This window comes from Engraulis encrasicolus, chromosome 17 (genome assembly GCF_034702125.1).
Source record: "Engraulis encrasicolus isolate BLACKSEA-1 chromosome 17, IST_EnEncr_1.0, whole genome shotgun sequence".
NCBI lineage: Eukaryota > Metazoa > Chordata > Actinopteri > Clupeiformes > Engraulidae > Engraulis > Engraulis encrasicolus.
The window spans coordinates 9,001,940-9,026,757 of NC_085873.1; the positions used below are offsets into that span (position 1 = coordinate 9,001,940).

The 24,818-nt window shown below is 41.7% G+C and overlaps 2 protein-coding genes across 2 annotated transcripts in view; one reads left to right on the forward strand and one right to left on the reverse strand.

Annotated features, from left to right (window-relative positions):
• Positions 1-798: 798 nt before the first annotated feature.
• Positions 799-12,808, forward strand: snx11 (sorting nexin 11). The gene is made up of 7 exons (XM_063221708.1): positions 799-1,126; positions 2,161-2,200; positions 5,550-5,636; positions 8,158-8,258; positions 9,618-9,713; positions 10,673-10,903; positions 11,170-12,808. The coding sequence occupies exons 2-7, from the start codon at positions 2,177-2,179 to the stop codon at positions 12,719-12,721; spliced, it is 2,091 nt and encodes a 696-aa protein (XP_063077778.1). The 5' UTR covers positions 799-1,126; positions 2,161-2,176; the 3' UTR covers positions 12,722-12,808.
• A 3,380-nt stretch (positions 12,809-16,188) lies between these two features.
• arsg (arylsulfatase G) overlaps positions 16,189-24,818 on the reverse strand; it is a 23,152-nt gene continuing 14,522 nt past the window's right edge. The window contains exons 8-13 of the mRNA XM_063221709.1: positions 24,417-24,578; positions 23,592-23,672; positions 23,000-23,108; positions 20,060-20,180; positions 19,095-19,185; positions 16,189-17,300 (exon numbers count right to left, since the gene is read on the reverse strand). Coding sequence (XP_063077779.1) covers positions 17,023-17,300; positions 19,095-19,185; positions 20,060-20,180; positions 23,000-23,108; positions 23,592-23,672; positions 24,417-24,578 — 842 coding nt within the window. The 3' untranslated portion in view covers positions 16,189-17,022. The remainder of the gene's footprint in view (positions 17,301-19,094; positions 19,186-20,059; positions 20,181-22,999; positions 23,109-23,591; positions 23,673-24,416; positions 24,579-24,818) is intronic.

Sequence of the window (24,818 nt, forward strand, 5' to 3'; positions counted from 1 at the left end):
AGTGCGTAAATAGGCTCGACAACCACAACACATGTAGATACAAGTGCATAGTCATGGAAAGGGGAAATGTATGTTTTCGAGAACATTGTCCCTCATTTTTCAGTTCCAATTTCACTTCTTTTTCTGCTTTTTGGAACTGAAGAGGTACATTTTAATGAGACATACAATATGATTGAGCCAATACTCTGACACAACTCCGACTTACTCAATACTCCGACTTAGGCCGTACTGCTGTGTGTGTGTGTGTGTGTGTGTGTGCGTGTGCGTGTGCGTGTGCGGGTGTGGGGAAAGGTGTTACAGATTCTAAGGGCCCAAGCACTGACAGCACTGACAGGGGCCCTTAACCCCTTAAGATACGGCATTATAAATTAGCTGTTACCAGAATGGCAATGACCAAGTCATAATGTAATACTAAAGGCCCGTGCACTGTCATAATAATGTAGTACTATAGTAGTTGACTTTCGTCTATTACAGTATGCCACAGGAGGTACGGCGTGCATTAAGGGGCTACAGGGGCCCAAAATTTGAAATTTTCATAGGGCCCAAAATGTCTGCCATTGCCCCTGTGTGTGTGTGTGTGTGTGTGTGTGTGTGTGTGTGTGTGTGTGTGTGTGTGTGTGTGTGTGTGTGTGTGTGTGTGTGTGTTAGGCCACCTGTATCTTGTCTTGGTGGTTCCTGCAGGGGCCACTTGCCGGCTTGTCATTTCTCTGCGCCCCATGCAACCAGCACAGTAGATGGCAGTATATTTCTCCGTGTCCATCGTCGACGCGCTGTTGACTAAGCAAAAGAAAGAGGAAGAAGAGTCTCATAGCATAATGGGCATCGGTCTGTACATGTTATGCAGGAGTGAATCATCAAAATACTGTCTTTATTTTTGTTACTTTGAGCCGTCCCATGTAAAATTTCTTCTTTGGACACGGATGTCTGTTTGTTGAATGGTGTTGAATGACTCGCCGAATCCGGGATAATATGGACCATGGCATCAGCTCCTGACAAAACAGTTTGTCGACTCATCCTCCTCGGGGCAAGAATATTCTGCGACTCCATCACGCCCACACGCCAAGAAGTATTAATTAAGTGATTTTCACTCAATAGTGGAATACACCAGAGCAGCTGAGTAAAGAAAGTAAGTAGCCGGTCAGGCATTACAAAGCAAAATTCGGAACAGGGCGCGCATTAGCATTTCGGTGTAGGCTATACGCTCTTGGACATTTTATCTCACACACTTACAGGTAATGAGGCCCTTCTGTGAAGTGATACTTTGTTTCCCAATTGCATGTTGTTCGGATGGGCAATGACTGGTTACCTTGTGACGGTATGGTGTAGCAAAGTGATATGTCATCAGTGAAAGAAGAACGGGAACACTGTGTTACATATGTTTGTCATGGGTGACGTTGGTGATATACAGATTGTTCTGTGTTACCGTGTCTAAACTGTAAATACAATCAACACTTGTGAAACAGAAGAGCCTAACACGGAAGCTGCCTAACAAGTTGTTTGAGTTGATTTGAAGAAAATGTCACGGGGAGTTCCTGTGGTCTGTGCCAGTGATTGGCATCACCATTAACGTTATTTTCTTCGTCACATGTCACGCGCAAAAAGCTTAATCATTGTCAGCGAAGGACAAACAGCGAGCGGTCTTTAATATGCTTGGGTCTGCATTATGTCGAAGTAGGAGGAGAGTTAGTTATTTGTGCAAAAAAGAACAGAACAGAGCATGAGAGGAAGCAGCCTTGTTTTCAGTCAAAGGTCAGAAAAAAGCTGCTGAGCACTGCAGCCTCTCGTGCGTCTCTTCCTCACGTGAAATCCAGAGGCACTTCGGTTAGGCTACCCTGGAAGAGAAGGCGAGTAAACATGTACCCTTGCCTGAGGGAACACGAACGTGGAAGCCAGGTTGATGTGCTAACCGTTTTGGCTCAGTTGTTTAATTTCTTTACGATATGGACCACCGAGGCCAGGCAAATGGCAATCAGGAGGTAGGCTATTGAGTCCGAGTTGTTTTTCTCTACTGCCTCGCGCGTAACATTGTGGTTATCATGGCTCTGACAGCCTGACGAGCATGTGGTCAGTCTTGCGTTTTGACCAAGAGTGAGTCATCTTCTACAAGTGACATTTAAGACTGGAAACTGACATAAACACATTTTTATTGATCCGTTGCAGATGCTCTTCCGGTAGGATGATCAAGAGTCAGGATCAAGATGTAAGTCTTTCGACATTTTCAATGGTCTTTAGTCTTGAAATTTGTAGTGTACATGCATCAGCATGTAATATGATGTGAGCTACTTGCACCATATGCCTGACCCAAACCAGCCTATGCAAAAACAACTTCCCTCAAACCTAACCATACTATTCAAGGACCTACATATTACAGACTGTTGATTTTACCTACCCCTAATTAATGTAACAGAGACTTGAAAAGTGCAACCAAATGTAGCAATTTCTTTGTATCGCCAAATACAGAGTTCTTCCCATATTCAAATATCTAGACTTAATGTAGAGACTGTGCCTGCCTACTGAATTAAATTATTTTCTAATATGTGGCATTAAGCAAAGTCAGTTCTTTGGTACACCATGAAGCCTTTGAGCTGGTAGTTGGTGAACTTTCATCATTGTTACTTCTTTGTGTCAGAATAGAATAAGACTTTGTTTACTGATAAGCTTTGAGGCTTGCAATGGCAAGCCTGTTAGATAGAGATAAATGTGTAAATGTAATTAATGTTTAGGCTAAGTGAAATCCTGTCAAGATATGGGTAAATGTGTCTGTTTGTCGAGTTACTGTAAGCTGCGGATTTGAGGTGTTTTGTTTGGCACATGCGAAAAGACTTAAGTTATAAACAACTCCACCATTTAAAGCTCTTTGAACTCAACATCACCTGCATGAATAAAGGCCATGATACATAGGGCAACTTTTTGAGCAATGATGCTTGGCAACATTATGATTGGCTTCTATTTGCTGATGGAATAGCTAGAAATATTGTGAGCTGATCCAAGTTGTCTTGACAAAAGTGTTACAGTCATGATGAACAGTCCAAGCAACTTCTTATACAGTAGAGAGAAAAGTTCATCCAGGCACTCCATGCAAATTGTCCAAATGGGAAGTTACTTTAAAAAGCCCAGAGGTGGAAGAAGTACTGAAGTTGTGTACTTAAGTAAAAGTAGAAGTACCCTGCGAAAAAATTACTCAAGTGAAAGTAAAAGTTGTTTCCCAAAAACGTACTTAAGTAAAAGTCCTAAGTACTAACTTTTAAATGTACTTTTCAGTACAAAAGTACAAGTAGGCCTACTCACGCAATGGCTGTCTTTCTCCATGTCTACCTACTTGATCCAATAGGAAAAAGTGTCTGCAACGGTTTTCGGTTCTATTTGAACATGACTATGGAGTCCTGTTAATGTTTTTAAAAGTATATTTTCTGTCTGGGTGTCAATTTGGAAGAGGGGCTTGGTCCCGCCTCCCTGCCCGCAGCTGAGGCTACTGAAATATCCACGAAACACAACAGGAAAACCTAGGATAAATGTAACTAGTAACAAAGTCTTCTCCTAGAAATGTAAGGAGTAGAAAGTACAAGTAATTGTCAAAAAATGTAATTGAGTAAAAGTAAAAGTCTGCATTTTTATTTTTACTCAAGTAAGTACAAATTCCAGAAAAAACTACTTAAGTACAGTAACGAAGTAAAAATACTTAGTTACGTTCCACCTCTGAAAAAGCCTTTAATGATACTGGGCTAATGGTTACATGAAAATACCTTTTTTTAAAAAATATAACTATACATGTGTTATCCGTGTTTGTAAACACGATGTTGTGAGGAGGGGCAAGACACTGGCAGCCAACCACGTGAGCTAATTTTTCGACCGACACAGTGGTTTCCAACAATCAGAGGTTGAGTTGTGCGCAGCTAGTTTCGCGCAGTCAGGTTAAAACAAAAAAATAGAACCCATGTATAGCCCAGTATCATTAAAGGCTTTTTAATGTAACTTCCTGTTTGGACACTGTGCTTGGAGTACCTGGATGAACTTTTCTCTCTTCATTCAACTTTTCCCCGATATCCAAGAGCACCCAAAAAACTTTGAGCTACCAGCCACCTGTGTGCCTAACTTCTAATATTGTTGTTGCCCAAACACATTGATCAAAAAGCTGCCTCCTGTATCATCACTTTAAAGGGACACTGTGTGAGATTTTTAGTTGTTTATTTCCAGAATTCATGCTGCCCATTCACTAATGTTAACTTTTTCATGAATACTTACCACCAGCATCAAATTCTAAGTATTAATTATGACGGGGAAAAATTCACATTTCATACATGAAAGGGGGGATCTTATCCATGGTCCACCATTTTGAATTTCCAAAAATAGCCACTTTTAGCTGCAAATCAAATTTGGCAATAGGCAGCCCAGTTTCAATGAGCAGCATAGTTGCAGTACCTTTTTTGACCATTTCCCGCACAGTGTCCCTTTAAGAATATTCGCTACAGAGATGCTACGGATCAGGGAACTTTTGGAGTAAATGGAGTTTCCCAGTTGGGCTTTCACTTTAAAGATCTGGGAATTTCAGTCGAAGTTGTTCTAGACACGGAAAGTAAGGGAATTTTGTATTGTTTGTATGCAAAGTTATGGCTTATCAGGGAATGTTCTTAGAGGTTGAATAGGTGTGAAAGCTGTGTATTTGTGCGAGTGATTTGTTTACAGACCAAAACTTTGAATGAACCTTGATGATGGGCAGCCATGGCTCAATTGTTAGAGCACTGGCCTTTAGATCGGAGGGTTGCAGGTTCAAATCCTGTCCTTACCAGCACCTCTTTCCATAGCTGAAGTGCCCTTGAGCAAGGCCCCTAACCCCGCACTGCTCCAGGGACTGTAACCAATACCCTGTACCTAAATAACTAGTGTGGATTAAAAAAAAACGTCAGTGTAAAGTGTAATGTAATGTAATCTGTGAATGTCTCATGAAAAAACTAAGAATACGTGCTTCAGAATATGCTCTGTTTATTACGACAGTAATAAAAGACCGTATGCAGGTAGTCATGGAAGATCATAGATTTAGATTTAGGTCATGAAAAAGTCAAGGAATTTTACATTAGACTGGGAGAAAACAGTAGGTAAACAGTTGGAAAACCGTAGGTAATTTGGGGCAGGATTAAGATCTTAGGCATTGTCAGCAATTATCCCGTGCAGATATCCCATCATAATAGTCCCGTGTAGATAGAGGTAATGGCACAGTTTCGGCGTTGTGAATTACTGTATGTTGTGCACATCATGCACACACCACTGGTCTCAATTCAAGATTTTAGAAGACACACAAGAAATATTTTATTAAAATATACTCAAATATAATATCTACCTTCCTGCCCGAGCAGTGGCTTTCTTAAATGAAAAGTAAATTAAAAACAAATTTAATTTCATTGGCCTTTGATTTATTTACCTTTTCTTTGGCCTACTATCCATATTTTTTTCTCTCTATTTCTCAAGCACATTGAACTATGACTGCATATGGTGGTGTGCTAAATAAACATGATTGATTGATTGATTGATTGATTGATTGATTCCCCTTTCAGGAGTTTGTTGCGGTCCGAGTTCAGGACCCCCGTGTCCAAAACGAGGGTTCCTGGAACTCCTATGTTGACTTCAAAATATTCCTCCATGTGAGTATATCGCCTTGGGACATTACTATTAATATAGCCATGTGACTACACACACACACACACACACACACACACACACACACACACACACACACACACACACACACACACACACACACACACACACACACACACACACACACACACTGCGTCTTGAACCATGTCCCAGTTACAAGGTCTCAGTGATCTTACAGCACTCTGTCTCTTACAGCACTCTGTGAAACACAGTAAGTGACTACAGTATAGATATAGTATAGCGTAATTCATCTCAATTCGGCTGGAAAAAATTCAGAGAGTTGGAAAGTCAAAATGATGTTGATTAAGTTGGTGAGAAGGTTTGCAAATCATGAGTTGAGGGGGAACTGAGTTGAAAAGTTTTTCTCAACTCTGGCTGGAGCAAATGCACTGATCACAAGAAAATGATTCATGACCTTGTGAAACTTTTCTTTGAAGTTCCTTTTTAATTGTATCCATTCATCATGACAATGTTTAATAGTAGAGTAGAGTATCATTTATTGATTCCAGGGGGAAATTAAGGTATGAAGTAATGTAATATATGATGTATGTAACCTGATGGCACTGTATGGTGCACTGTAAATACATAATGTTACACACTGTCACACTCTCTTCTGTACACTCTATGTAATTGATGGATCAGGGACAGAATATTTATGTCCATTTGTTCGATTCCCATTAGCCATGGGAACCAACATTCTGCACTACAATATTCAGTAAAAACATAATCTCATCAAAAGGTTCACAATTAAATTGCATACCAAGATTAAGCAAGAAAAATGAATTGTAGGGGAAAATAACATGATAGAGAAACATACCAATATCAAGTTTGTGTCTCACTAGTATCTTGAGACGGGCTGCTGCAGCCTCTTCAAAGTCACATGACCTACATAGAAGCAGTGTGGTCACTGCAAGGTTGTCATGGTTATCTAACCCAAACAGTGGATGTCTCCTAATTTGATGTCTCCATGACTCTGTAATGGCCAATCATGTCAATACTGATATGATCTCTGCAAACAGTGATGCGGATGATTAAATCAGACATGTTTGCTCTTCTTGTTGCAGTTTGTTTGTTTTATAGATGTAAGACATTCATGATGTCTAACCGTTATACATGGGTTCTAAACTTTTGTTTTCTCCTGGCTGCGCGACTCTAGCTGCGCACAACTCAACCTTTGATTGATGGAAACCGCTGCCTGTGAAAAAAATTGCTCCCGTGGTTGGCTGCCAGTGTCTTGCCCCTCCTCACAACACTGTGTTTATAAACACGGTGAACCCATGTATAGTAAAACGTTTTTCTTATGACATGTTTCGGCGCTGCGGTATAGCTACCGTTTTCATCAGAGGGTTACATGGATGCTGATACTCTGCTCTTGCTTGCTAGACATTGTAGATATCAGTGTTGTTGGAGTTCTATTGGTTTTAAATGTGAACCCCTCACATTTTCCCCTCAATGTTTAAAGGGTGACTTTGGTTGAAGGGATACATCATCCAGTTGGTAAATCCATAGATAGAGGAATTCCTGTTGGTCTTTATCTTATCTTGTCTTATCTGTTGCGTCTGGAAAGATAAAACAAAATGCAAAAGCATCACATTGGAATTTGTAAGGAAAAGTTCCAACCCTCAGCCTCTGTTGGAAGTGGGAAAGTGTTAAGGCAAATTCATCTCTCTTTTTAAACTCTTCATCTGATGTTTGCTTGAAGGTAATTTGCTTTATGAAAGACGGAAGAAAAATCGGCACACAGTTGCCGCTCACAGCTTATTGTACACAATGTTTCAACCTTTTGTTTACTTTCAATACAGCATTTGTTTATTTGGATGTGTGTGCACTCCAATCACTAATTTGGTTTATGATCCAAAGACAATTTGTGGCCAGGGCTGCTACTCACAGAGAAATTGGCAAGATTTGTTACTGCTTGTTGCAAGGACAGTACCCTTTTTTGCCAAACAATGACAGACCAACAGACCGTCAGCATCTTTGTGTCTAGAAAACCGCTGTTATTATTATTATTATTATTATTATAAAACAATATATAGAAGGATCCAATTTACAACATCTAGCATTAAAATTCACAGTTTCATTTCAAGAGAGGCATGTGAACGGTCCAAAGTACCTGGAAGATTTTGTACCTGGACATACATAAATACACGGGCAGCCGTGTTCTAATGGTTAACGAGATGGGCTTTAGATCAGGGGGTTGTGGGTTAGAATCCCACACTTCCTCTCTCTCCATGGCTTTAGCAAGGCACCTAACCCCACATTGCTCCAGGGACAGTAACCAATGCCCTGTAAATATCTGTTAGTTGCTTTGGATAAAACGCGTCAGCTAAGTGTAATGTAAAATACTGCAACGTATGTGCGCCTTTGCTGTATTTCTCTGTGTCTTTGGTGGTCATCTTTGTTGCAGGGGCTTGGGTCATGTCATGTGTGGCAACAATGCAAGTAGGCTTTTGGCGTTCACGAAAACCAGAACTGTGATGACTTATCTCTGTCCCTTATCCTCAGACCAACAGCAAGGCCTTTACAGCAAAGACTTCCTGTGTGCGGCGCAGATACAGCGAGTTTGTGTGGCTGCGAAAGAAGTTGCAGAAGAACGCTGGCCTGGTGTAAGTGTACTGGAACACACACACACGCACGCACGCACGCACGCACGCGCGCGCACACACACACACACTCTAACTTGTTAACCTCACCTCCACATTCAGCGCAACTCAACTTATTACTGTATTAAGAACGTGTAGAACAATGGCCTGTTGTAAGTGCTGATCACAGAAACAAGCAAACAAATTAACACTCACTCACAAACACTGCAACTGCAACTAACAGCTATTAACCTCATCTCTGTGTGTAAGTGCGCAGGAATAAACACATGCTGTAACTGACATCTTTTAACCTCTCCTTGCCTATGAGTGCAATACCTATTAAAAAAGGAAACGGGTGCAAACATGTTGCTAGACTAGTGTGGTAGGTATTTCTCAGGACAAGACATAGTTTGCACACTGCTCAAATTAAAAAAAATTGAAGGGAGAGTGCTGTGGCATGGGGCGATAATGCACCCATACCATATACAGATTTCATTGCCCATGGGTACCCTGGCTAGAATCCGGCTGAGGTGTTTTCCCAACCCCAAGCATATATAAGACCCACAATGTATAAAATTAAACCATAAATAAAAAACATTTTCAGCATCAAAACAGTGTAGGGAACACATCTTGCGGAAAGAAAACCCCTCAATCACACCTTGAAAAGTGGAAAATGTGCCTTCAATTGTAAAATCTGTGTTGCGTGTGCAGTGTGGCACACATGACTTTGCTAAGGAGCTCAAAACATTCCAGCAGCCTGGTTGAACTAACTTTGTTATGGCTTGCATGCTCTCTACTCTCCCCTCACACACTTGGGGTTGTTTGTGTCCTCTTTTTATAAGTCGCTTTGGAGAAAAATGTCTAATGCTAAATCTAATGAATTGCATTGTATTTTATTATAATATCTAGACATTCTATTCTAGCCTTTTCCCTGCCTGTCTGGTTCCAGGATTATATTTGCCCTAATTATTGTATTTATACAATTGAGTCACCTATTTGGAGCTGCCTTCTGCTGCAAACACAAACACATGTCTGGAAGTATTATATGGTCAAGCACTGTCTGATCGTGACTTACTCCTTTGATTACTAATCTGCTGAATATAATGGAATGCAAAGATTGACCTTTGGGGATGACCAGGGGACCAGCACTGCATAAATACAAAAAAAGAAAATTGTACACTGAACTTAGAGATATTGTCACAGATCCTTTGCTCAATAAACAAAGTGGGAACAAAAATGGACATTTAACCTTTCCTGTGTGTGTGTGTGTGTGTGTGTGTGTGTGTGTGTGTGTGTGTGTGTGTGTGTGTGTGTGTGTGTGTGTGTGTGTGTGTGTGTGTGTGTGTGTGTGTTTTCTGTATGTGTGTGTGTTTTCTGTAATAGCCCTGTTCCGGATCTGCCCAGCAAGTCCTTCTTCTCGTTTAATAATGAGGACTTCATCGAGAGGAGGAGGAAAGGCCTGCAGGGCTTCCTGGACAAGTAAGCTGCCTGTTTACATAGCCATGAGATTATGGGAAAGGCTTGCACTTTGTGCCTTTTATTAACGCAAAATAAATGAAATATATAAACACAGACTCATGATACTGTATCGCGATACAAGGAGGCAGTATCGTGATATGCCCTTTTAACACCCTTTTATCAGCCCAGAAAACAGCCACAAGCTATGAAGCTTCCAAGCATCATCATTATTATATAAAAACTTTTAAAAATTATTAGTAGCCTCTTGTAACCTATTCTACCTATAAACCAACATATTTTTTATTCATTAAATTTATAGCCTCATGTTGGCAAATGTGAAAACGTGGGGTGTATCGAACCGTCATGAATCGTGATACAAACCGAATCGTGAATTGAGTGTATCGTTACAGCCCTAGCAGAGGCACTCTTAAAGTTGAGGGGGAAAAAGCCTTTAATATAACATGGCAAAACTGTTTAAAAACACACGTTGCGGTCATATTGACCTTCATCCATGCCCTAATGAAGACCAATATGGCTGCAACGTGTAGGCCTATGTCCATGTGTTTTTAAACAGATTTGATATTAAACAGATGTGATTTTAAAGGCTTGTTTTATTTTTCTGAATTTTTTAGAATGCCTCTGCTCTTTTCTCCCTTTTTGGGTTTTGACTTCACCCGGTACAAATGAGCACCTGAGTAACATTGTTTGAATGCTCTAAGCCCTCGTGTGAATGAAAAATGAATTTCCTTTTTAATCGGTATTCATTGATTGTAGTGTTAGTGATGTGTTGATTGTGTAATTCATGCCTCTCTACAATGACGTACAATCTTAACTTGAGGTACAGTATTTCCTTAAATAACCCAAATCAAATTCTCATTGAGGTCAACTGTAATCTTGGATTCTATTCTATTCCAATATAATATAATAATATGATAATGTAATCTGTTGCATTCTGTTCCATTCCACTGTTGGGTTTGCAGGGTTGTGCACTTGACCGTCTGCCTGTCGGACAGTCAGCTGCACTTGTTCCTGCAGACGCAGCTGCCAGTCAGCCACATCCAGGACTGTGTCATGGGCCTGACGCCTTACACTGTCATGGACGCCATCTTGACCTACGCCTCGTCCAATCAGGGCTGGGCTCAGGCTCAGGAGGAGGAGTCAGATGCCACCCAGGAGCAGTGCCCATCTGTTCCTTATGAGTCCATGGAGAGGTACGGAGGCCAAAATTGTGTTTTTCCATCGGATTGGTTTGATCCCAAGAACGGTTGCTGCCCCTGTTGTTCTATGGAGTTCTAAAGTGAATTAAGTGTAACTAATTTACAGTTAGCCCCTTCAGCCAGTATATTGTATGATACTGTATTAACAGGTGATTTTGAATATGAGGTGCTAGTTTGTGGCTTCTGAACCCAAGTTGCTGGTCACTGCTGCCATTGAACGTGTTTTTGGTAGTAATTTGTATATCTGTGTTCTGTTGCAGCCCCTCTCCTCATGTGCCATCCTCTCAGCATGGAGACCAGGCTCCTGTTCCTGCGGACAGTCAGGAAGACGGCGATGCCACAGCTGATTCCGTGACCGTGGACGTCCACCAAGTGAACTTAGTTGAACTAACGGTCGGCGAGACTGAGAAAGAGACGCAGGTGGACACCGCAGCTGACCCTTCCATTGAAGGTCAGGTAGAAACTTTAGTGGATCTCCAACCGCAAGGTGTAGACTTGGAAATTGTCAACCAAGTCGACGCTGTCAAAGAGGAGGAGAAGGCAGAAGTCACCAAGAGAGCAGAGGAGAATGGAACAGCCGTTGAACAGCTGTTAGCCGTTGACAAAGTGGAGGAACTTTTGGCAGAGGTTGGACTTGTTGAACAGACTGTGACACATTCAGATGAAGAGAACACCTCAGACGTGGTTCTGGAGGAGACTGTTGAAATTCCAGAAAGTACTGTAGTGGAGGAGCGAAACGAGGAGGAGAAGGAGAAAGCGACCACTGTTCACCCAATGAATGTAGAACTTTCGGGGGAGCAGGTAGAGAGCGCTTCCAATCACTCCTCAGAAAACGACACTTTAGTTTTAGAGTTGGCTGTCGGACCACAGAGTCTTGAAGAGCCGAGCCTCAAAAGTGGTGCCTGTGAAAACAAGAGTTCACAGGATTTTAGAGAAACGTGCACAGTGAAGGGACAAAATGAGGAGCAGAGCCAGAGTGAGGAGAGTGAGATGCATCCAGCAGCTCCTGTGGAGAGGATGATCCCTGCTGCTCTTGTAGACGAGAACTTGTCTGTGGAACTGGTTGAGGAGCAGGAAGAGCTGGAAACAGAGAAGAAGGCTGAGGAAGAGAAGGCCGAGACGGAAGAGAGTGAGAAGGAAGAAGAAGAGAAAGGGAAGGAAGCGGAGATGGAGGAAAACAACCTGCAGACTGTTCACCTGCCAGTACAGACGGCTGTAGATGAGAGAACGTCTGCAGAAAAAGCTGAAGAGGAGGAGGAAGAGGAGGCTGAGCGGGAGAAGGATGAGGAGAAAGAGAATGAGAAGGAAGAGAAAGATGAAGTAGAAGATGCTGCTGCTGATGATGAGGAGGTGACTCTGCAGACTGCCCCCCTCCAAAATCAGGAGAACCCGGACCAGGAAGAAGACCATCACCATGACGACGACGTTGACGACATCAAGACCAACGGCGTGACCAATGGAGTGTTCAACGGTTGTCACAGCAGTGACAACTCCGCAGCCTCGAGTGCCATCGAAGAGTCCGTAGAGGAGGAAGTTCCAGACAGTGATCTCATTGAGGAAGTAGGCAAAGCCATCAGCGCCATGGCGACGGAGACCACAGTGCCAGGCAACACTGTGGAATCAGGAAACGCTGAAGAACATCATGCAGATGAAGGAGAGCCCATCGCGGAGGACTGCTGTGACCTCAAAGGTCAAAACTGCCAAGGTCAGGTCACCGGACAGCCTTGCTCTGACCCTTCTGTTGTGCTGGAGAACATTCAAGGAGACCCCAGCCCTGGAATTGCCTCTCAAGAGCCAGACGTCAGTCTCTAGTCTAGTTGATCATATGACCTCAGCACGTCACGAGTCATCATTCATCCTGTGCAAAGGGGGATGTTGGGTAGATCGTCATTCACCAGAACTCTCTGTCTGTCTGTCTGTCTGTCTGTCTGTCTGTCTGTGTGTCTGTCTGTCTGTCTGTCTGTCTGTCTGTCTGTCTGTCTGTCTGTCTGTCTGTCTGTCTGTCTGTGTGTGTGTGTGTGTGTGTGTGTGTGTGTGTGTGTGTGTGTGTGTGTGTGTGTGTGTGTGTGTGTGTGTGTGTGTGTGTGTAGGGAGGTGGTGACCGTATAAGGAATCTGACTGTGATTCCCTTGTCTTCACTTCCTGTATCACAAAATGGAGCCATTTTATTTTCATTGTTTTTGTTTTTATTGTTTTACAAGGTCATTTTGCCCTTGAATGTGTGACAGAAATGGAATTAGGTTAAGACAGGTAGTGTGACACAACCCCCCAACCCCAATCACACTGTTGCTGCATTGTACAGTACGAAGCTATTGCTTACAGACCTACCGCCTGAGAACAAATGGCATTTTTATCTGGACCTTTTGCTTTATATTAGACTTGACGATGGCATAGCAATGGTTTACACAAAACATCTGGACACCCCAGACAACAGAAGTCATACACTGGTTAGGGCTCGATGCAAGGTCATTTTGTGTCATGTGATGCGTCTGGCAGTCACGTGTGTGTGTGTATGCGTGTGTGTGTGCACGCGTGCGTGTGTGTAATGTGCTAATCTACTGCAAACAAAACAAGATGCTTTTCAGCTTGCAACACTTAACCCAGTTTCACCTACTGACCAGCATGCAGTTCCATGAAGTTTCCAACTTAAAGTTTTGTCATGCTGTCGCCTCTATACTATCTCAATGGAAGGCTCTCAGGAGACAGAACAAAAAAAGCCAACACTTTAAGAAAAGGGTTGACATGTTAGCCACTTATACATGCCTAATCACTTAATGACTTATAAGAAGTGTTAAGGGCCCTAATGCCGATTATACCATATCAATAATAAAGGCCATATTGTCAGTGAAGAAGAAATTTGTGAATACACACATAACGAATGATTGATTTTGCTGAACACATGTCTTATAAGTCACTTGTTCAGGCAGTTAGACATGTATTAGTAGCTAACGAGAACTTAGAAATGAAGTGTTAACAAAAAAAAACAAAAAAAAACACAGTGACCCACTGAATACATGGCAGTAGGCATGTATAGCATGCTTCAGAGGTTAGGCTGTTGCTATGACAATATTGTGTCATTCTCAAGAGGGCTTGGTGTTGACACTTGGGAAAACAACAAATAAGAAAAAAAAAAGTTTCACACAAGGGGCCTAGTTTTGTGGACGTTCCATTCAAATCATGATACATGATTATTTTTATGCGTTCATTTTTTTTTCTTTTAGAGTTTCCTACACGTGAATATTGTTCTCAATGCACCTACAAAAGAGGAAATTCTGTTAAGAATCAAGGTGGCACTTGTTGCTTGGTTGAAATGTTGCACCCTTTAACACAAGTTGGAGTTGAACAAAACTTATCTTGTTACAATGCAGTTTTACCTCTTAATAAAAACATTGTTTACTTTTTACTCACCCGGGATTAAGTCATAGTTAAACGTTTAACCTCTGTTAAAAAATAGTGACAAATACATACTGAAATAGAAATCATGTTTTTCTTACATATACATAGTTTGCGCAATTAACGGTCTGTTAGGCAGTCTTTGCATCCATAACTCGTACAACAGCAGTTGACTGCCAGTTAAGTTTATTTTTTTTGCCAACTGTGTGCCGTACACAGCTCTAGGTGCAAAAATACAGACACTAAATATAAAAAGTACCCAATCAAGTGCATTAATGATGTGTGTGAAAAGGAAAATAATCTTGCTTTTGGCACTTATCCTTTAACCAAAGTAGTCCGTCTGTGTTCTGCTTCTGTGTCCCCTGAGAACTGTTGTCATGTAGCCAATATTATGCAGACACCCTGAGAAGATGGTTGGGGTTAGGCCTGCGGGTATGTTTTTCCACCCTGTACGCGACACTGGCGGTTGTGTGGTGCACAAACACTATAACACTACTGCTAGTTTAGTGCAGAGTTGAGTAAGTTTGCTCCCACATTCCATATTACATGTCACTTGTGTCTAACCGTGAAATGATTTCCCTTACTTTATCCAGTTAGCTGGTCACACACACACAGTACCCAGCAGCGAAGTGCTTGCCAAAAATATATTTTAAAAGAAATTCTTTAGTTTGTAATAATTTATTGTCCTTTATTCATTTGAAATGTTATTCCTCCTGATGTAATGGGGTAGAACTGTAATTGTGTTTTAAATGCTGTTATTTCAGATTTTATGTAGTCATTTGTGAAGTCTGGTCTGTCATGGTTGATGCTTTTGTTGAAAAAGGATATGCAAGGGCCAAATATGCCAAGTTGTGCACAGGTTAGATAAGGGAACTTTTGTGTGTTTTTTTCCGCCATTTTCATGAAATTATGTCTTTTACCTTGATAAATAAAATGTTCACTGAAAGCTTTGTGTTCCTGTGAAATACTTATTTGTTTGTTGTTGTTATTTGTTGATGTACATTGGTATATTTGACCCACATTTACCACTGTGTCATTTCCCAGTAACATTTCCAAGAACAAGCCTACCACATTAGAGTTTACTACAGTTCTCTGATACTAAAAAATAAAAGTTGTTTACTTCCTGTTTTGCAAGCAAGCTTCAAAGTTGTAAACACATCCAGATTAAGAACAGCCCTGTAGAGGGAGCACTTCACTGAGGGCACAAACAAATGCACACTGAACATTTAACAAGGCTGATAGTATTCAGGCTCAAATCCCTGACTTCAGGCTTGACGGAGTTTGTTTGCCAGAGTAAATTATAGTCCTTAGGTTTTTCTTATTTCAAAATTTGTGAAAGGTTCAGGCTCAGGGTTTTCTTTTTCTATCAGGCCTGCCATCATTGTACAGAACCAACATTCACCGAATTCTGTACCATCACCTCAGTTCTGCTAGAGAGCAGTGTTTCTTAAGAAATTGTATTTCTTAAATGAGATGCAACACCACCAATACAGGAGGACCCTTGGCCCAGGGGAAAATGCCTTACTCGCCCTCCTTATAGCCCCCCCCCAGAGGGGTACAATACTTCCCTCACAACAAATATCGTCCTTTAACATGGCCACATTATTGTCTGTTTCCATGTGTATGACGAGTACCAGTTGGTGGCAGTATAAAAGTATGTGTCATTAACTTGTGTTTAACTATATTAAAAAAACGTGCTGAAATCCAGAGACCAACCCAATGCAATAAAAAAAACCCTGGTGATTCAGTATTTTCTTCACTGACCAATAAATGCTGATAATATTCACATACTTCTTTAGAAATGTAGAAAAAATACATATATCACATATGTATATTATAATACATCATAAATATATATATATATTTTAAAAATACACCAACATCTCTTGCCACTTCACATATGGGTGGCAGGGTGCCAAACTGCTGTTTGAGTCCAATAATCTTGGGAGTCTGTATGAGATCTAGATTTGTTTACAAATTCATTCTGCCCTGTAAGCTAGGCTGGCATGGCAGGCAGGTGGCAGCTGCCTAATCTGTGGTGTAGTGGGCAGTGTACTTCATCTACATAATGCAGCTGGATGTACGAAAACAGTTAAAGCAGTTTAGTCCATCATGATCTGGAACAAACAAAAATGCTTGGGACCTGGCCCTGATTTATGTACAAGTTCTTCCTTAATAAAATGCCAAAAGCATGCTGGTAGCAAGTGGGCAGGGCGCAACTCCCTTATCGGTGACGTAGTTGGCAGTGGAGACGTTGTCATTGGTGATGTCCTACAGCAGGGACTCCCTCTACCTCTGCACCTCCTGACGCTCTTCACTCTCTGGTACCCAACTAACTACTCTGCTCTCTGTACAACTACTGACCCAATAAGTGGACATTTAAGTTGTCAGTTTAAGTAATATGAAGTTCTAAATGTCTGAGTGGCAGGGTGTGGAAGAGACACTTTTTTTTTCAAAAGTCCCTAATCTGGTCTGATTCATTGTACCTCCTAAACTACAAGTCCTTTTTTCATCAGAGAGACTGGCACCTACAGGCTGGTGTGTGAGTGGTGCCAGCAGGGTGCAGCTCCCTTATCGGTGGCGTAGTTGGAGTTGTTGTTAGAGATTTTATCTGACAGGGTGGCAACTACAGGCTGGTAGAAAGGGGTCAGAGCAGGACACAGCTCCACGGTCGGTGGGGTAGTTGGCAAAGGAGACATTGTCGGTAAGCCCTAGAGATTTTATCTGACAGGGTGGCATCGGCAGGCTGGTAGTGCATGGTCGCAGCAGGGCGCCGCTCCACGGTCGGTGGCGTAGTTGGCAGTGGAGACGTTGTCATTGGCGATGTCCCACAGCAGGGCTTCCCTCTCGCTCTGCACCTCCCTCAGGGCCTCCTGGTACTCCTCGCTTCCCTCTACCAGTGGAGTCCCCTCCCCAGGGTCACCAGACAGGTCGAAGATGAGCGGAGGGTCGTGGACCTGAGGCTGGCCTTCACCTCCGCCACAAGCCTCTGCTGCACCTGGTGGTGTAGTAATAATAACATAAGCGCTGCAGATTTTATTGTTAACTGCGTGGAGACGCGGAGCAATGATGTCACACCGCCGTAAAGTGTAACCGAGTTACCAGGGTCCCAAGTATATAGGGGGCCCAAAAAGGGTTTTCCTCCCTTGTGCTTGTCTCAAGTCGTCACTGACGACAGAAGCTTACAGTATTTCTCAATTGGTTTTGTACATTTCTGGAATCTCTCTCGCAATTTTCAAAACACATTATTCATTCTCAAAACAGCTTTAACAAATGGCAAAACACCATGGATGACCTGCAAAACCAAGTCTCTTCCTCAAAATCCTTAGTTTGTCTTCCAAAACCAAGTTTTTGTGTCAATGAACGCGTCAGTGCCAGCAGAATGGTTAGTCATTGTGTCATAGTGTATGGACAAGCTAGTCAAATCGATTTGTCATGTTGTCAGTTGACTAGTACACTCCTGAGGATACTGATACTGATACTGATACTGTATAAAGTGCACTTACTGTCTTGTGAAATTCTAGGGAAATATTGTAATTTTGCGTGGAGCGTAATTATAAAGGGCACATGAGGCATAGAGTAATGTAATGCAGTACAGTGCTTATTGTTGTATTGCATGCTTGTTTCCTCTTTCCCTTCTACTGCTTTTGATTAGAGAGAGTCAATATTTACCTGCGAGCAATTCACCAATACAGAACACATTTATAGACACAAATCCAATGGAAATTATACAGTGCTTAACACATTATGGCAGCTTGGTAAATCATTTTGCATGTCAAGACTTATACTATGACATAGGGCCTAAATGTTTTGGGGTTTGAGATAGTTTTGTGTATTCAGTGACAATGCTTTTTGAGTGATATGACAAAAGCAATTGCTAATGTACAAAAAAGCTGAGAATTGTACACAACCATCTGCATGATGATGAAAGCATTTGCTAAATGCTGAAAACTATGAGAAACGTATTTTACCATGAGCACAGATAACAGCAGGAAGTCACAATTGAACAAGACGTTTTGAGAATGATAATTCTGTTGTGAGAAATGTACAAAACCAATTGAGAAATACTGTAATTCAATAGCTCGCAAAAGCACAAATTCAAAGATAATTTTCTAATTTGCTATCGGGATGTTGAATGGGGAAAAGTAAGACTAAAGTTGTTTTGGCTAGGCTGACAGCAGGGAAACTTTATTGTCAGCAAAGTGCAAGGCCACAAGCACAGGTCGAGGAGGTCACAAACTTTTTCAGCGGGGACCCCCTGTTTGACTAGGCAATTTTTTGTCTATTAATATTGCTAGATTTTACATTAAAAGTTTGTCCACTAATACAGCTAGTAATCCACAGGACAGCAAAATACATCTGTTAATCATACAAGTGGACACTGTTACTAACCAAATTATGGAATTATCTTAGCTGTTAACCTGTGGATCTCCCTTTTTTATGCAATGTCCCTTTTGTCCCCTTCAGTACCTCCACCACCCCCCTTGGGGCCCTGACCCCCAGTTTGGGAACCACTGAGTTAGGATAATGGAAACACCACGATGTCAAATCAAATGTGTCAGGTGTTACCGGCATATGCATGTGGTCATAGAGAGGTGGGTTTTCAGATTATGCTAGTCTAAAAAAAGTGAAAGTAATACATTCCCATCTTATTTACTGCTTCCGAGGACTGTAACCAATACCCTGTAAATAACTGTAAGTCACTTTGGATAAAAGTGTCAGCTAAGTGTAAAGTTATGTAATGTAATGTAATGTAATGTAATGTAATGTAATGTAATCTTGCTTGGCTCACCTGTCAGGTAGAAGGCTTTGTGAGGCCCCACACGAACGGCCTGCAGGTCTCCGAAGAAGCCAGCTGCACCACTGTTTGGATGGAGGAGACTCTGCAGACATGAGGGATAGGTGAGAGGTAAAGGGAAATTCCATGTAAATGGCAACCGGACCATCATACAATAAACTGACTTGTTATTGAAAGAAAAAAACACTTAAAAAAATACCATCAAGGTCTCTATGTCACAGAGGTAAATAAGTTGAACCAGTGTGTCATATACTATGCTGCCCTATCAAACAAAAATGCAGTAACTGCATTGTTGTTTAAAATTATTTAATATGATTTTAATGACATGTATATGAAAATATTAAGTAAGTAAAATAATTGATCTGCAAAGACTGGTAATATAATAAAGTGACAAAGCTGCCACATGTCAATGATCTACCTAAAACAACTCAGGCTGGAGTCGTTTAACTTACTGTGCAGCTCTGTGGAGTTACTGTCTTTTTGCTTTGTAGGTCAATATCGGTCCCTCCGTACTCCCTATTTTCGCTTTAGCAATCAAAAAAGGTCAATTCACTGTGATTTTCTGCAATTCTGTACCGGTACTTTCAAGACAGCTGTACGGTAGGCTGCATCACTGTTTGGATGGAGGAGGCTTTGCAGACAAATTTCCCGGTAGCTCAACAGTCCTCAGGGGCCAATGCTGTTCTTGTCTTTTCTGGACTGGTCCACAATTTAGAGAGATCAATGCTAAAGCTTGTGCATGTGACAGGCCAGTTTCAGCCAGAAATGGCTGGCTGATTTTTTCACCAAAGTGACAATTTGTAGGTGCCAGACAATAGACACAGACAGTGGAACGAAGTAGGTCTGCACACTGCCAACTGCGCTCCACAATTAAACGTTAAAACAGGCAACATTCCAGTCACTCTGGATCTTCGTCAGGCATCCACCTTATTTGATTCTGCTACGATGAGCAATCTTACCTTCCGACCGGTGTCTGACTTTCCCAGCAGGATGTCTGTCATGTCAATGCCATCGATCCTCCTGTCTCTGGGTAGCTCTACACCAGCTAGTGAAAGGAGGGTAGGGAAGATGTCCATACCACTGCCAAAGAAGACAGCACAGAAGACAACAATCTGACAGACATACCAGAGAAAGTAGAATATCTGAGAAGGCTCACTCTGCTGATTGGTGCCCATTGTAGCCAATAATCTTGCAGTTCCACCTAGTTGGTGAACGCAGGCAAGTGAAAAACTAGACTGCCTGTGCAGTCGCCTTCGACTGCTTAAGGTATATCCCCGAAACGCGACGCTTCCAGTCCCCAATCATTCCTACCACTCCCGTCCACCTTTTCATGAACGTTTATGATAAATACAAAATATAAAATAAATATATTTAATATCTATACATAGATCAATGACGTGCATAGGCTTAAAACCAAATGACTATTGTGAAAATGAAGGAAAAAATGGGGCAAATGGTAACACTGTTTTAATGGTTCACTATTACAGTGGATATACCACATTAGGTACAGTGTAATAACCAGTGTAACAATATTAAATACCACGTCATACCAGTGTGACACCATGTACCAATTATGTACTTATATCATGTAGGCTATTTGTGTGTAAGTGGTATTACATGGTATTGCATATTTGTACACTGGTATTACACTAGTATTACATGGTATTACATATTGTTACACTGGTTATTACACTGTACCTGGTATTGCCTATTTTTACACTGGTATTACACTAGTATTACATGGTATTAAATATTGTTACACTGGTTATTACACTGTAGGCCTACCTGATATGGTAGATTCACTGAAATGGTGAACCATTAAATTAAGGAGTTACCGGTCAAATCAATCCATCCAGTCAGAAGTTATGGGCCCAATAAAAATTCCACCATTTTGAAAGTGTTGACCTCCAAACTCGAATCAGTTCATGAACCTACCCTGCAGTATTCACACACCAAATCTGGGACAAATCCATCCACCCGGTCAGAAGTAATGGGCCAAACAAAAATTCGGCCATCTTGAATTCGGCCATCTTGAAATTGTTGACCTCCAAACTCGAATCACTTCATGAACCTACCCTAGAACATTCACACACCAAATCTGGGACAAATCCATCCACCCGGTCAGAAGTTATGGACCAAAGAAAAATTCGGCCATCTTGAATTCGGCCATCTTGAAAGTGTTAACCTCCAAACTGTAATCAGTTCATGAACCCACCCTAGAGCATTCACACACCAAATCTGGGACAAATCCATCCACCCGGTCAGAAGTAATGGGCCAAACAAAAATTCGGCCATCTTGAATTCGGTCATCTTGAAATTGTTGACCTCCAAACTCGAATCAGTTCATGAACCTACCCTAGAACATTCACACACCAAATCTGGGACAAATCCATCCACCCGGTCAGAAGTTATGGACCAAACAAAAATTCGGCCATCTTGAATTCGGCCATCTTGAAAATGTTAACCTCCAACTGTAATCAGTTCATGAACCCACCCTAGAGCATTCACACACCAAATCTGGGACAAATCCATCCACCCGGTCAGAAGTAATGAGCCAAACAAAAAATCGGCCATCTTGAAATTGTCGACCTCCAAACTCGAATCAGTTCATGAACCTACCCTAGAACATTCACACACCAAATCTGGGACAAATCCATCCACCCGGTCAGAAGTTATGGACCAAAGAAAAATTCGGCCATCTTGAATTCGGCCATCTTGAAAGTGTTAACCTCCAAACTGTAATCAGTTCATGAACCCACCCTAGAGCATTCACACACCAAATCTGGGACAATCCATCCACCCGGTCAGAAGTAATGGGCCAAACAAAAATTCGGCCATCTTGAATTCGGCCATCTTGAAATTGTTGACCTCCAAACTCGAATCAGTTCATGAACCTACCCTAGAACATTCACACACCAAATCTGGGACAAATCCATCCACCCGGTCAGAAGTTATGGACCAAACAAAAATTCGGCCATCTTGAATTCGGCCATCTTGAAAGTGTTAACCTTCAAACTCTAATCAGTTCATGAACCCACCCTAGAGCATTCACACACCAAATCTGGGACAAATCCATCCACCCGCTCAGAAGTAATGGGCCAAACAAAAATTCGGCCATCTTGAATTCGGCCATCTTGAAATTGTTGACCTCCAAACTCGAATCAGTTCATGAACCTGCCCTAGAGCATTCACACACCAAATCTGGGACAAATCCAAACATCCGTTCAAAAGTTATCGCGTTAACACGAAAGACCTTACGCGGCGGCGGCGGCGGCGGCGGACGCGGCGGACGCGGACGCGGCGGCGGCGGCGGTGCACGCAAAACCATTACCATTACATCCCCGACGCTCCGCGTTTCGGGGATATAATGAATGGGAGTCAATTGGGCTAAATGGTAAAATATATTTTCAATTTCCAGTCATATACCTCATAAATACAAGATTTCCTCTTAAGACCTATGGTCGGTATTATACTAAGAGCCTGTATTGTCAAGTTTTTTGGAGTTTATTTTTTCCACCAGGGCAGAAGATTTCCACCTCTACTGGCTAGCATTCTTATAATGTATATGAATAAATATATTCTTGTAGGCAGCACATTCTTCATTTGTCTGTGGTGGTACTGCAGCTAGTTGCTGATTACGAGCAACTTCTGTCTGAGCTTTGTCATTATAGAGATTCTCTGGACGTACCCAGTGTTTCCCTCAGAACATTTTGTTAGTGAAGTTGGTAGGCATCAGAGACTTGAGACTATCATCATAGTGGTGGTGGTGCTCTGCAGTCTCGTATAAAATATTATATGAAATAAATTACAAACATAATAAATAAATTCTCCGTTCTGGACGGCCTGAAAACAGTAGGCCTACTAGAGAAGGTCTGCTCTGAACTGTTCCTCCTCAGTACCTGAGTAGAGCGCCACTGGTGGTGTTGGCTGGTATCCTGCCGGGCCAGTATGCCACAGTGGGGACGCGATGGCCCCCCTCCCATGTTGTCCTCTTTGCAGAGCCCCCACCTGGGATGTGGATGGGAAACACACGTGATTTATTTTAAATCAAAACACCCCACAAACACTATAAAAAACATCCACACACTGACCATTTCACAGTAACTTTATTGACAACGTTTCAGTCTTAGCCCTTCATCGGGTAAATTCAAAACACTCCAACTTGAATAGACATTATAGCCACTACACATTTTAGACATTCTATTTCTAACTAGAAATGCACTCAGAGAGTGCAGAACTCTACCAAGGAAGCTGTTTGATAAAACATGTGAATATGCTACACCTTATTTTTCCAAGTCTTTTTGCCTTGTTTTTGTGGAGTTAGAAACTGGACTGTCAAAAAATTAACCTTTCGCCCTTGGCGGAAGCAATTAGCTCATCCTCAAAATTCATAATACTGTAGTAAACGGTGAATTGATAGAGTAATAGACTAATGGACTAATACACATAGCCTAGTACTTCTAAGTTTGCTTTATGGGTCCTTGTATTTACCTCTGGCCGTCTGCCACTGTCCCAGGAAAGGCCCGGCACTGCCTGCAAACTGACACTTCTGCTCCCATGGACCGTTATCTCCTGAACAGAGGACAGACACATTATTCATCTACTGTATATTCTCTCCAAAGAACTAAATAGATTAAATACTGTATTTTAAGGTGTAAAGGATCTGCGCATATCCGAAAGACAGCGTTCATTTAAGGGCAACCTGAAGTGTGTTTCGACCTGCTGTCACCATTGAATCATTGGTCTCCTAGCAACTTGGCCAACCCTGTGCGATAGTGACCCCTGCTATGGCTACCCACCACAGGAAGCTTACATTGTTTCAGTGACACGCATTGTAAAAAATAAGTAAACGGCCTAAATAAATGTTCATGTACCACTTCACCAGTAGAACGCTTGACTATTTGTTACAAAAACCACAATACTGCATAACTACAACATTACACAGAGTGTTTAGTAATACATGACTAAATGTACTAAATCACTGTCATTTTTTTGAAAACAAACTTATAAGGGGACATGTATCAATGCATTAAAGCAATGATCCTGGGAGTGCTGTGGTACACATGGGGACCAAGATGTCCCTGGGACATTTCCCAACCATACCCCATCTCTCTCTGTCATTTTCTGTCTATTCTTTACTTTCATGTATAAAATAAAGCTAAAACCATAAAATAACTAAAGCCATGTTCCTACCAGTAAACCATTTCAGTAACAACAAATGTAACAGGGGACTTGTATTGACACATTTGTAACACTTTTCAATGATGTTGCATGATTTATAGTGGAATACCGACACATTAAAAGCATTACTCCTACCAGTGAAGAGTATGAGGTTGTTTTGTTTGTCGAGGAGGTCTGAGGTGGCCTTAATGGCCCCTACCAGCCTGTCCATCTCACGGAGGGTGGCTGAGTACACTCCCTCTCCTTCCCCCTGGCCCTGGACGGCTCTGTCCTCTGCAGCGGCACCAACACCCACACCTGCAGGGGACAGTGGCAAGTCCATGTCACGGAGGGTGGCTGCATATATACCCTATCCTCCCCCTGCCCGCTTTTAAAACAACAACAACAACAACAACAACAAAAATAATAATAATAACTGTATTTGTATTGTACGACATGCAGCTCAATGTGATTAACAAAAACAATATTAACAAATATTAATAATGAAATAAAATGAAAATAAATACAAATGAAATAAAGATGAAACAAATAGAATAG

What these genes read in the sequence shown, in the direction of transcription:
- snx11 (XM_063221708.1), top strand. Translation starts at nt 2,177, where the DNA reads ATGATCAAGAGTCAGGATCAAGAT. An exon ending in TCAAGAGTCAGGATCAAGAT is followed by an intron (nt 2,201 to 5,549) that starts GTAAGTCTTTCG and finishes TTCCCCTTTCAG; the next exon opens with GAGTTTGTTGCGGTCCGAGT. An exon ending in CCTTATGAGTCCATGGAGAG is followed by an intron (nt 10,904 to 11,169) that starts GTACGGAGGCCA and finishes GTTCTGTTGCAG; the next exon opens with CCCCTCTCCTCATGTGCCAT.